Below are 13410 nucleotides of genomic sequence, written 5' to 3'. Positions count from 1 at the left end.
GTATAGTCACACAAAAAAAAATGCTAAAAGATACCAAAAATATGCGATATATCAATACAGCAGCCCTACCTTCTACTACATCAAAGTACCATATCTAAATATTTTTTTTGCTGTTGTTGTTGTTTTTTTTCATATTGGATCTTTTAAATCAGACATGTCAAACTCAGGCCCAGGGGCCAAATTTCACCCTCGATATAATTATATTTGGCCCGCGAGATCATATCAAATATGTATAAGAGCTGGCCCGCTAGCTACAGATAGGATATACATTATTTATTTAAAATTGTATTATTATTTTATATTCTGCTTGTTCTGGATTCAATGTTTAAGCAAAACTATTATGAAACATTTATTTTAATAAGAAAAGGTTTAACATTACATATCTCGAAAGAAGAGAAAACATGCAGAAGTTGTCGACTTAGTTCCAGTTTTTAATTTTGGTCCTCTGTGAACTTGAGTTTGACACCCCTGTTTTAAATTATGTGGGCAGTCCCATAAAGTACAAGTTATAGTTTTGTGTTCAGTTTTCAGTTATAGCAGTATTGAATTGCATCACAGTATCATGAGAACATTTCAGGAAATACCCAAGGAGGCCCCAAGCAAGACAGACAGCAGCTACCAGTAAAGCATGGTTCAGTTGCAAGCAAAGTAATTCAGATAGTTAAATTACCAGAACAACTTGTCCCACTCGATTTTCCACATCTCATTTACAGCTGCAGATGTTGTCCATGCTTAGCGGCTGGTTCAGATGTACAAATCTCATGTTTATTGATTTACCATTAAAATGCGGTACATTGAAAATAAAAAAGTGCTGTTGTTCTCTGATGAAAGCCTTTAGGGTAATGTTCAGAATGGGGCTATGATTTACTCCAGTGACAAAGTGGATCAATGAAAGTTAATGAACAGTTACATTTAATACGGAAAGTGTGGTTCAAACATCTGTTGCAGCTGCCATTAAGGAGAATTCATCCTGTTGTTTGTAGCATTGTTATCATGATGACTTGCCTTGCTCTGCTTTTAGTGTGTTTTCTAGAGATTTCCGTCTGATATGTGAAGGCTCCACTGATTGTGTGTAAGTTCAGGCTGCCACGTAGAGGTCAAAGGTTGGCGAGTCTATATGGAGTTGTTCTCAGACGACATTATTACCGCTGGTGCCTCAGGCCGCTACATACAGTATTCATGGGTACTGTGTGGATGAAAGCACTGAAATAATCAGTAGCTGTGTCCTTCTAAAGTTTAATAATGTTGCTATGAATAAATATAAATGAATATTTTTTTATACGACATACAACAGTGTTTTAAATGACTTTTATTACAAATTGCAGATTTTTCTCCTTGACACATTACAAAGAGAAACTGGAACTGTTGTTGTTTGTTTTCTCTTAGTTTCTATCTTATCTGATGTATGTTATTTTTTTTTTACTACAGTGTTTCTACAGTGTAAATCTATTAAATATAATTAATTCCCCTAGAGTTCCCACATCCACAATTGCATAAAATACTTAAAGGTGCATTGCTCAACCTTTCTGGTGAAGGGGCTGCTACCTACTTGTCTCCATGGAGATGTTATTGCTTTGCCTGAAATGTTCCATGGTATGACATTAATCATATCCATCTAGCATTTATTAATTACGGGTGATTACTATTGCTTAAAAATATAATAATTCCCTCTGTGAATAAGGGTGACTTTCCACAGACCTGATCTGTAATGTAGTGTAATACTGCTTGTCCCCCTTATGATTTAGGTTTAATTTATATTGCGGAACATTCTAGACACATTAGAAATGTTACACAGTGCACCTTTAAACAAAGTCTGAAACAAGACTTAAACAAAATAAACAGAGTAGAAAGTCGCAGCTATACTCACCTGTTTTTATTTTTGAGAAGTGCCATAACCAAAATACAATACAATACATAATCAATACATAATGAAAAATATTGATAATGTTTGAAAATTTCACAGTCACGTTTCCATCAGCATTATCAGTAGTAATGTCATGCCCATATGTATATTAATTAAGTAAAATAAGGTGGAATTTAATTTCAGCCTCTACATAAACATTAAATACTGTGTAGTGTCTGTAAAGCTGCACAAGGGCGCCCCCTTTTGACCTTAAAGTGAAGCTCATGTGTTAATGTGATTTAATCCGTCTTGACTCTGATTGGTGGAGGAGGTAGTGCTTGAGTTCATTAGGAATTTGCAGGTCATGGATTTCAGACAGTCTGTTCTTGCCCACAGTTCTCCTGATGATCACTCTGCACAGCTTCAACAAGGAGCACTCCTCTGAAAACACAAGATATGCCACTGTAAGAGCGAGATTCACATACATTAACAGTACTGATGTTATTCGAAAAAGTTAACAACTGCAATAGAGACTTGAGGGAACACAAGAAGCCATAATAACACGAGGAGACACAAAACTGTATATTTATAGGAAAGAAAATATATGTACTATACTACTACAACTGTTTTTGGTGGGCGAACTACAGGGGACAAAACTACCTGGGCAATAAAATACTGGGTTACAAAAAACGGGGAAAGTGTACTGTACTGTATAAAATCATAAATAAATTGTCTTGAAAATATCTTGAATTGGGAATATTTATCTTGCTTTTAGTACATTTGGTAGTAAGGGGACAAAAATGACCTATGAAATAAGTAATATTTCATTTTACATACGCAAAAATATCTTCTTGCACTTAAAAAAAAAAAAAACACTACACAAATCAAAATTTCAAGCTACCCTGACCTTCCTAATTTGAGAAACCTGCTTTTTCAGTGTAACCAGCCTCATATTAAAACAAAAAGTCTGACCAAAACAAATACCTCCTACTTGTTTTAGCAGTTGCGCCACCTGGCTGTTGGGAGGGGCTATGTCCAGCGGCCGTTTTCCTTGTGGGTCTCTGAGGTTGTGATCCGCCCCGTGCTCCAGCAGTGTGGACACTATCTCCGGGCAGGACAGGCGCACCGCTGTGTGAAGAGGAGACTCTCCGCTGACCATGCTGTTTACATTAGCCCCTACAGGAGGTGACATTGGAGCTTAGAGCAACTAAACTCCACAAAGCACACAACCAGACTTTTAGGAGTAACTTAAACAGATTTCACATGGATACAAGCTGAAGCAGTGGGTTATTTTAGGTCGGAGAGGTGAGAAATATTCTTACCGAGTTGGAGTAGTTTTCTGACAGTGTTGAGCTGCTGATGCCTGCAAGCAGTTTGAAGAGGAGAGCCTGATTGCTCGATGTGCTGGTCGACATCGGCGCCAAACTGGACAAGTTGCTCTATGCACTCCACGTTATCTGCAGGGAAATATAAGCATGAGATGATACACACTTTAAATACTATTGTATTTAAAGGGCCCATATTACGCTAGTTTCTGATTTATGTTATAATTCCTCATGGTTCCTAATGACAAACAAACTTGGGGTTGTGTTTTGTTTAATTCACGTATGTTTAAAACACAAACCCTGCATATTTAGGCTGAGTTCTTCTCTCAGACTGAAAACACTGTTCCACCTTATGATGTCAGGTGATAATACAGGAATCTCTACTGAACAAAAGTGAAAAGGTAGCTGTTAATTTCAAAACTTCATGACCTCACAAGGTGGAACAGAGCATTTTGAGCTTTGGAGATGTAGACAGACTAATAATAAAGAATTACTCAAACATGTGTGAATGAAACAAAACATGACTAAAAGCTCATAAGAGAATTTTGTGTAATATGGGACCTTTAATCCAAAATGTACATTGAAAAGATAAAATAGGTGACCAGTGTTTACTGCAGCAGTACATTTTGTTTCTCAGTACTCACTGATGACACTTGTACTTTTATATATTTTGTGCAAGATAAGATTTGTGCTACAGAGAATGAACTAGCTTCAATATTCTTGTTTACTGAGATATTTTCTATTGGCATATATTGTAGCTCAAAATGTGATATTTTGGCAGGCCTAGATACTACTGCTTCAAATTATGGTTCAGCTTGACTACAGGTAAAAGAATTACTAGGGGGAGTACCGTACTTCTAGAAATATACTGGTGTACTATATCACTTCATATCACTACTAAAAGCTCACCTGTTTAATCTGGCATTCCCCCCATGATTTCCACAGTTGTATACTACTGTTTCTTATTGTTTGTAAAGTGTCTTTGAGTGTCCAAAAATGCACTATATACTGTATGTCTGATGAATTATTATTTATGTCACTATTATACCACAGAAGAGAAAGTAGCCATACAGAGGAGCTCTCTAACCTTTAGCCGCAGCCCTGTGTATTGGAGAGCTGGACAGACTGGTCCCTGTAGGAGAGGCTCCATGCTGCAGCAAAACAGAAACACAGGCCCCATGACCCCTGGCACATGCCATTGCCAGGGCTGTGTGTCCATCCACTGTCCGACTGTTGATCTACACACACACACACACACACACATTCATGAATAAATCTATGTAGTCTTTAGATAGTTGTATACAAAAAGAAAGGATTTTTGGACATTTTTGACAACTATTCATGTTTAATTATTGTCAGAGAGTTAAATTGTGTCCATGTGTTGTTTTGCAGTTGGTTAAATACTCACAGCTGTGCAAGTTAACTCTAACAATAATTCATTACAAGCCAGAAAGAAAGACAATTTGTTTTCATAGAATCTTACTGACGTTTGCCCCATTTTCCAGCAGAAGTTTGGCACAGGCTGTATGTCCTTGTGTGCAGGCGGTGAGGAGAGGAGAGACCCGGTCGAGAGTGTTGAGATTCACACTAAAACCCTATGAAGAGATCTGATTTGAGATTACATGCACGAAGCATTCTATAGTAAATAACACAGTCTACGGTCAAAATGGGATTAAGTTACCTGAGAAATTAGCCTTCGAAGGGAGAGAACGTATCCATTGAAAGCTGCATCATGCATTTGCGACCAGTCCGACTCATAATCTTGTCAGAAAAACATACACAATTTTCAATATTATTAGGTTGCACATACTGTACTAACAGACTTAGATAAACTTTATTGATCCACAAGGGATTTGGACACAGTAGCTCACACATCACAATATATTTTATAATAACAAATATTATGTAAACACTTTATTAGGTGTTTTCTGTTTTCATAGTAGTATTGTTGGAGGAAAACTGTACAGAACTTTACTTAAATCAATCTTGATCTCAAAATGAGTGCAAGAACATTGACAGGGAAGTAGGAAGCAACAGCAGAGAGAGAAGGAAGCAGCTGTGATTATTGCAATAGTCGTTGTAGTAGTTACAGCAATGAACAAAAGCAATGTTAAGTGCAGATTTGGAGTACTTATTCAACTTTGCATACATTCACAGCAGTGCTTATATTTACATCTGGTTTGTATAGAAGTGACTCACCACTCATGAGCGGGTTGGAGAAGACCACAGCGTTCCCAGTTGGGCCACTTGCATCAGGACATGTCTCTTTGTCGCACACTGACATAGTTGACAGTGGAGTTCCCAAATCCCCTTCACGGCCCAGTGCTTAGGCTTCATGAGCAGAGCTGTGCAGGCTGATTTTTAACTGGGTGTCAAAACAAAACTCAGCTTTGGCACGTCTCGTTAAAACATGCATGAGAGGCTGTGCAGAAAACAGGTTAGGTGAGGATGAGAGGGCCAATGACAACACAGAAGAGAAGGAGAACTACCTGTAATTTGACACGAGAGATACTCGCCCATCCCACACAGACACAACTGCAACTTTATAGATAAGAAACATTAAAAACAGACTCCACACTTTCCTCAGTATCTCAGATACTGAACAAAGTGCACAATGCTCTGCTGGAGTCAAATTAATATTAGGCACCAGGAGAGTCAGTTCAGACAATGCAGTTACACTGGGGCCCCAAGCCCTGAGGGGCTTTTTCTACCCTGTTTGTCTTATGAATCACCCAGCACTGCTCACATTGGTTCTATTCCTCACACTTTAGAGGGCATATCAGTAAGAATAGTGTCCTCTGCCAGGGTTTTACCCACGACAAAACAATCTAAGTTGTTTTTTTTTTTGTTTTGTTTTTTTTGTCATCAGACAAAAGAAATGAATGAAGTAATACTGACAATCAAACATGTTACACAAAATTTTTGCAAGCTTAATGCTACAAGTAAAATGTTGTGAAGGGTTTCATTTGTAAGCATGCTGCTACTGGTGCATTTATTATTTTTATTAAATCTTGAATAATATATTTATTCTAAAGACGTTTGTTTATTTTGTTGTTACTGTAGGGATTAAGTTTCTGTGGTATCAGAAACATTGTTCAAATGAATATGCTCAGTGTTCTGCTTTGTGTTTATCTTGAGTTGACCAGCAGAGGGCAGCATGAGACAGTACATGCAGAGCATGGATCTATTATAGTTGATGTAGAGCAGTAAAAGAGCAGCCAGTCAATGGAGCTCAGTGGTCCTCTGGGGGTAGTTAATCTCTGGCAGCCACTGACCTGCAATACAAATGACTTTGTGCCTTGTCAGAGAAGGTGCTCGTGGATTTAAATGCCATTGTAGAACCTCAATGAATGCCCTTTTTTGTTTGAGCTACGGGAAACCATTGCTGCTTTGTTTTTGCACATAAATCTGTTTCAAATGCCCACCACTTTTTCAGATCTCATTCCAGGCGTTTGCACACAGCATCACTCTCTGCCCTTTGACAGCCTGTCACGGGAACAGCTGAATACATCACAGAATATGTTAAATTTGGACTCCTAATGTAAAACAAATCAATGCACAGGCCATTTCAATGATAATAACCTGTCTCTACTTAGGTCTGTATTATGCAAGTGTGTAGCGTAGAGCTGATTTCTGCCACAATTTACATGGATTGTGCTACACAAATTTTAAAGGGTTCATATGAAGATAATTCATTGAAAAGATGGTGTGATTTAATCATAGAAAACATTTACAGCTTTCGATTCAAATTTCCATTTGAATTGGCCCAATTATGGCTTAATTTGTAATAATGTTTCTTCAGTATCCAAACATAAAATCATCCTTGTCCTTGTGTTCCCTCTGCCGTGCAGCTGTAACCTAACCATGCCTGATCAAAAGATTTATATAGGCCAGGACTATATAGGCCTATAACAAAGCCTATAATTATAATAAATGTAAGATCCAGCATGGGGCACGGCTAATGAAGTGTAAGATCTATAGTTGTAGGATACTGTGACTGTCAGAATAAAAGAATCTAAAATAAACTCTGATACTAAATGTAAGATATGAGCACACAACTTCTTACACAGCGCTGCTTTGTCACTGTCTGGTATTGTGGGCCAGTTAAGCCAGAGGATTAAATAGAAGCACATGATGATTCAGCCCCGTGATTTCTCAGAGTTAGGTCATGGACTCAACCCGATTCCTCTTTTTTCTTTTCCTTTTCTTCTCTCTTCTGACACGGTAGCCCACTTCGGCCCAGGCCGCGGTGCGTGCGTAATGGCGTCTCCCAGATTGGAGACGTTCTGTTGCCCGAACCGGGACCCTGCGACCGACTTTGTGGTAACTTTCCAGCCTGTCCTTTTCGTAGCTTTAACTTTAGGAAGCGCTGTGTTCAGTGCCATTTCAGCTATCATACAAATTTTGCCAAAACGCAAAGGATACAGAAGACTTGGACAGAACCCTCTGCCTCGACCTGCCTCCTCTTCAAGAATCCTCTTCATCATCAGCATCTGTGACATTCTGGGATGCGCAGGTAAAGTGCAAACGTGCTGATAGCATAAAGTTAGCTTTCTTTACTGTAAAAATACTGAACAAAGTACTTCCCTTCTGCATGTCTGTGTTTGATTATGTGGCACAGGAATTTTAACCCTTTTGTGTCCTACATTTTTGCATTAATAGTATTACACTATAGACTTAATACTAGAATACTACCCCTAAAGGCTATTTCTACTTCTGCTGTTATCACTGGTATTACTATAGTACTACTGCTGCTACTACAAATACTAGTAGACTATATATTATTATCATTAATGCACTGGATGCATACATACATAAACACATGAACAGACATTATACATGTTTCTATCTGTGTTTGATACAGGCTCTTATGAATCTTATGAAATTATGTCTCTTATGAAAGCTGTTACAGATAGATCCCGAGGAATCTTCAAAACTTCATTCATTGAGACTTAATAACTTTAGAACAAGCCAGAAATATAGTTTGCCTGTAAACAAGTATGCAAGTTTCTTAAACTCATTGTAACCATCTGATCTGTTTTGTCCCACAGGTATTATATTAAGGTCCTGCGTTTGGCTGGGTGTACCCAACATCATTGAAGAGATCTCAATGGCGAACAACACTAAAGTGTGGCCGGAGGTCTTCTGTGTCAGCAGTGCAGTACGTATTAAACTATCCAAACCATTCAAAATATATTAACACACAAATATTATTAACAAGATGAAGTGTGACTTTATCACTCCCCATTCCTGCTTTACAGATGTGGATCCAGTTGTTCTTTAGCGCCTCTTTTTGGTGGACTTTTTGTTATGCTGTTGACGTATTTCTGGTGGTGAAAACATCAGCAGGGATCAGGTGTAGTTTTATTCATTATCACCTCAAGTAACACCTTTTATAAAAAGAAATCACACAAATCCAACAAATATTCCCCTGTACAATTAGATAAATGTGGAAATTTCACTTGTTGTTTTTCAATTACACACCTTCTATCCAAAAGGAGAATTGCTCAGATGAATACTGATCAGTTCTCCTTTTGTTTCTTCTTCTGCACCTTAGGGATCAGTTGCTTTGTACAATGTATTTGTTCATCCTCTTGGACCAAACCTCTGCTCATGTGCTGTGAACTCTGTCTCATGACTGGCTTTCTCTCCTCCAGCACCATTATCTTGTATCACATGATCACTTGGGGTCTGGCAGCTCTGCTTTGTGTTGAAGGCGTGGCCATGCTCTACTATCCATCCATCTCGGAGTAAGACTAAATGACCCTTTTCATGATAAAATTAAGCCATGAATGAAATATTGTACTGTATTTCTTTTTTTTAAAGGTCACGTATTACGTAAAATTCGCTAAAAGTGAGCTTTTAGTCTTGTTTGAATGAATGTTGTTACCTTTTCAAAAACATACCTGGAGTTGTGTTTTCTTTCATTCACACATGTTTGAATAATCCGTTATTATTAGTCTGTTTACATCTCCAAAGCTCCAAATGCTCTGTTCCACAATGTGATGTCATGTAGTGGCAGTTTTTACTTTAACAACTACCTTTTACTTTTAATTTAGTAGAGATTGGCAATTTCAGGCCTGAAATAATCCAAATGATTCTAGTGAAGATGTATGGAGTTTAAAAACACAGTGGAGCACTTTCTGTATTACCGCATTGACAAGGTAGAAAATAATGTTTTCTGTTTGAGAAAAGAACTCAGTCTAAATATGCAGGATTAGTGTGTTAAACATGTGTAAATTAAACAAAACACAACTCCAGGTATGTTTCTGATGAGGAAACAACATTATGACATAGATCAGAAAATAGCGTAATATGTGCTCTTTAATAATCCTGACTATTAAAATAATCATAATCATATTTGAATACTTGTGATTGTTATGTTATCTATGTAAACTGTAAAAAGACTTTTTAGCACAAAGCAAAATTGAAAAACTATAGATTTTTATCACAATTTGAAAACTGCTTTGTTTTGTGACAGTTGTGAGCAGGGCCTGCAGCATGCCGTGCCCCACTACGTCACTACTTATGCGCCAATGCTCCTGGTCCTCATAGTAAACCCTGTGTTCTTTAGCCGAACCACATCCGCAGGTACATTCATTCATTCATTTCAACTTCTTCATTGACTGTGACACATCCAGATCCAGTTATAACTCTTCTTGTGTTGTGTTTCTCCTCTAGTTACATCTTTACTGAAAGGTCGTCAAGGAATATACACAGAGAATGAGAGGAGGCTAGCCAATGAAATCAAAATGCGTTTCTTTAAAATAATGCTGGTTTTCTTCATATGGTAAGATTTATCTGGGATTTGCATGCATTAGGCATTATTTTAGCCCTGGCAGTGAGTATACAACCATGGACTCGCATTAGGTAATCAAAGTCAAAAAGCTCATTTGCAATACTGTAATAAAGATCAGTACTTCATGGCATGATAACTACAAGAATGCATGAAAATTGAAGCTAGTAATTTCATATAAAAGACACCAGTGAAGATAATAAGTTGCCCTCTTTACGTAAAAAAATACTACTATCAACATCTATCAACAATTTGTCAATCCATTTTGAATAAATTAATGTTGTGGCCAAAATGTTGAAGCAGCCATTGCAAAAAAGCATAATCACAAAAGTACACAGTAGTTTACCACCTTTACCATTTAATCACATACCTTTCATGTCAAATTTCTATGTTTTGTATGTTCTAATATACAATCAATATAGATAGAAAACACTTTGAAAACTTCATAAAAAGCTGAAATCTAATCATCGAATGTATAAAGAAGTGGACTAAGGGTTCGGTTCCAGTCAAATGAAGCTCACGATGCTGGAAGTTTGGGGTGATTTTGGAGCAGGGTTTCATATTAGGAATAGAAATTTATTTACAGACAAAATAGAAAAATAAAAACCAAAATTATGAGACTCCCTGCAGAAGTTAAAAAGAGATGGGCAACAATTTTTCAATGTGAAGTCAACTGGAAACAGAGTGGATGGACCTGGAAGTATCCCCATGTTCACTTCCATTTTGGATTGTGGCGGGAAGCTACGTAAGTCCATTTATAATAAGTAGTTTATGAATCCAATCCAGGATATAAATGTCAGACACTGCCCTAGTCATTTTCTCCTCGTAGTTGTTTCAAAATGTTTCCAGACAAACTTTGCCACACAAAAGCTTTACATTTCACAACTTAACCATTTGAAAGGTCTTTGAAGTGCTCTTGAGTTCTGTGTCCTGTTTCAGCTGGCTGCCCAACATCATCAATGAATGTCTGCTCTTCTATCTGGAGATGCAGACGGACATCAATGACAGCACTTTCAGGAATATCAGGAATGCTGCTCTAATCACATGGTTTATAATGGTGAGTTATCCTGAATCAAAACTATTACAATATCACAACATTCCATAAGCCAGTGATATTTAATATGGTTGTGGGGAAGCCAAAATAAATGTAGTTAAAATGGATTTTAAATTATCTTGTAATGCAGTGAGTTCTTGGCTCGAGTCACTAATAGAAATGATCAGGTTCCACATTCATTAACATTTTGGATATTTCACGGTGAATTACAAGGTTATCAATGGGAAAAAACTGTCTCTTGACCCCCTTCTGGGTTTATAATTATATCATGACATGCCAGATTCTAAAAATCTCGATAATATTGGTGTTTTTCAGATTGTCATACTCTCAGATGGGGGGCAAGAGACAGTGTTTCCTATTGATTACATTGTACTTTGCCATGAAATAATCAAAAGGTAAATTAACATATCTTGAACCCAGAAATTTATGTCATTGACTAGACCTAAAACTCGCTGTATTCCACAAGAAAATCTGCACTTTAACAATATTAATTTTAGCTGCCCCATCTGTATTAAAGGTGCACTGTGTAACTTTTCTAGTGGAGTGTCCGTCAAATGCTTTTCACCATGGAGATGTTATTGTTTTGTCTGGAATGTTCCACAGTGTGGTATTAAACCTTTCTATCTTCATGGAGACCAAACCAGACCAAGTTACAGGTCAGATCTGTGGAGAGGCGACCCCACTGACAGTTAGAATGTCTGTTTTTCTAGGTATTTTTGAGCTATGAAACCACCTGTAAATGAATAAATGTAAGCTAGAGTTGTTTAATGTCATACTGTGGAACCTCACAGTTAGAGCAATGACATATCCACAGCAACACAATATGATTCAAAATAATTACCAATTCTCTACTCATATTATTGTCATTCTTTTGTGGTTCCAGGGTATCCTAAATCCGATGCAGGCCTTCCTCAACACTCTGGCCTTCCACGGTTGGACTGGGTGCCACATTGACCTGAGCCTGCAGAGGAGGAGAGAGCTGACCTGGGACTCAGTGTCTACGTCAGCCCCAAACACAACAGGCCATAACACTCTGGAAGGGACCACCTTGCTGTACCAGAGCCATGTGCAGGATGTGAAGAGGAACATGGTCAGTAATGGGCAGCACCAGTCCGATGCCATCAGTGTGCTGTCTGAAGGTAACTGGGCCCAGAGTGTTGGCAGCAGCTCCCCTGTGTACCAGGGCTGGTGAATCTGCCTCTCTACTGCTAGCTGTTGTTTACATGAAGGCTATGGCCAGACACTGTTTTATATGAGACACTTTCTTCTCTGCAGTAAAGGCTGAAAAATACCCACTGAAGACTAAACCCTATGTGTGTGGTGAACTTTTTTATTGCTTTAAGTTCTAATGTTACAAATTTGTCCCTCACAATTTGGCACTGAATCATCCTGATATGAAAGGCTACATTAAAAGCCTCTGCATGCCAATTTGTAATACTAGAAATTACTTAAAATCTCTAAGATGAGATCAAAATTAACCAGGTGAGGAAAAATTATTTGAGAAAAACTAATTTTAGAAATTAGAGGTATTGAGAAATAATCATGTAGAGAAATCTAGGAAGCAAGCATACGAATGAACATAACAACCAGTTAACTCAAATAAAATGCCGATGTATTGTCTCACAGCTACATGCAAATGTATTTTGGGATGACTTTGTAAAGTCTTTTTCTACCATTTTGTAGTATTTTTCATACATAATGTTTCTGTGAACTATTAGAAATAAAGTTGTCTTTGTAAAACACAGTTTCTCTATGAATTTCTTACTAAATAGAAATGGGAAATCCTAAAGCAAACTTGCAGGTTAAATTAAGTCCCAAAATACATTTTTAATGACCTTGTTTAACAGAATAATAGGATGCTTAATGAGCCTCCAGTAATTTGCCCCCATCTTTTGTGTTTGTTTTGGCTAGGTTCAGAGTCTAGTACAATTGAAATCCACATTTCCAGTGAGCTACGAGAGTATGAAGACATAGATGCTGATGGAGAATCCTTGGGGACCTCTGTAAGACATTAGCTGGGTCCATCCCTCATCACTGCTGTGTGCCTTTGTGCCTTGTGTTCTGCTATATTATAAACAATAGTATAGACATTATAGAAATTAGAAAAGAAAATGTACTTTACATATCAGAATGTATCTTCATTAGAAGAATTCTATAGAGTTCTCTTTAAGTCCCATTAGCTCAACATTCAGAGCTTTACATATCATATTAAAATGGTTACTTGAAGACAATATTGTCCATGGCAGTGGTATAATCTATGGTGAAAGTGCAATAAGATGAAAAAACACTTTACACTACATTGTTGTATTCACTAAATATGTAGGTAGGTTATGTTTTTATGTTTTTTCTTATGTAATGTTCATTTATAAATAAAAACACAAACAAGACAAGA

The 13410-nt window shown here is 37.4% G+C and overlaps 2 protein-coding genes across 2 annotated transcripts; one reads left to right on the top strand and one right to left on the bottom strand.

Moving 5' to 3' along the window:
- Positions 1–1709: 1709 nt before the first annotated feature.
- LOC110173212 (ankyrin repeat and SOCS box protein 9) lies at positions 1710–5590 on the bottom strand. The gene is made up of 7 exons (XM_020939203.2): positions 5368–5590; positions 4850–4929; positions 4656–4763; positions 4256–4406; positions 3166–3300; positions 2828–3019; positions 1710–2284 (listed from the first exon to the last, which is right to left on the bottom strand). The coding sequence occupies exons 1-7, from the start codon at positions 5450–5452 to the stop codon at positions 2133–2135; spliced, it is 903 nt and encodes a 300-aa protein (XP_020794862.2). The 5' UTR covers positions 5453–5590; the 3' UTR covers positions 1710–2132.
- Positions 5591–7313: 1723 nt separating this feature from the next.
- gpr143 (G protein-coupled receptor 143) lies at positions 7314–13408 on the top strand. Its single transcript, XM_055148587.1, has 9 exons — positions 7314–7684; positions 8220–8329; positions 8430–8524; positions 8826–8918; positions 9650–9759; positions 9850–9958; positions 10904–11021; positions 11902–12157; positions 12930–13408. Exons 1-9 carry the CDS (start codon positions 7429–7431, stop codon positions 13031–13033), a joined length of 1251 nt encoding a protein of 416 aa, XP_055004562.1. The 5' UTR covers positions 7314–7428; the 3' UTR covers positions 13034–13408.
- Positions 13409–13410: the final 2 nt, after the last annotated feature.

Source organism: Boleophthalmus pectinirostris, unplaced genomic scaffold (assembly GCF_026225935.1).
Source record: "Boleophthalmus pectinirostris isolate CB_2022bp ecotype Guang Dong unplaced genomic scaffold, ASM2622593v1 HiC_scaffold_1, whole genome shotgun sequence".
In the NCBI taxonomy this organism is placed as follows: Eukaryota; Metazoa; Chordata; class Actinopteri; order Gobiiformes; family Gobiidae; genus Boleophthalmus; species Boleophthalmus pectinirostris.
The sequence above is the reverse complement of the archived record's forward strand: the minus strand, read 5'-3'. Positions and strand labels throughout refer to the sequence as shown.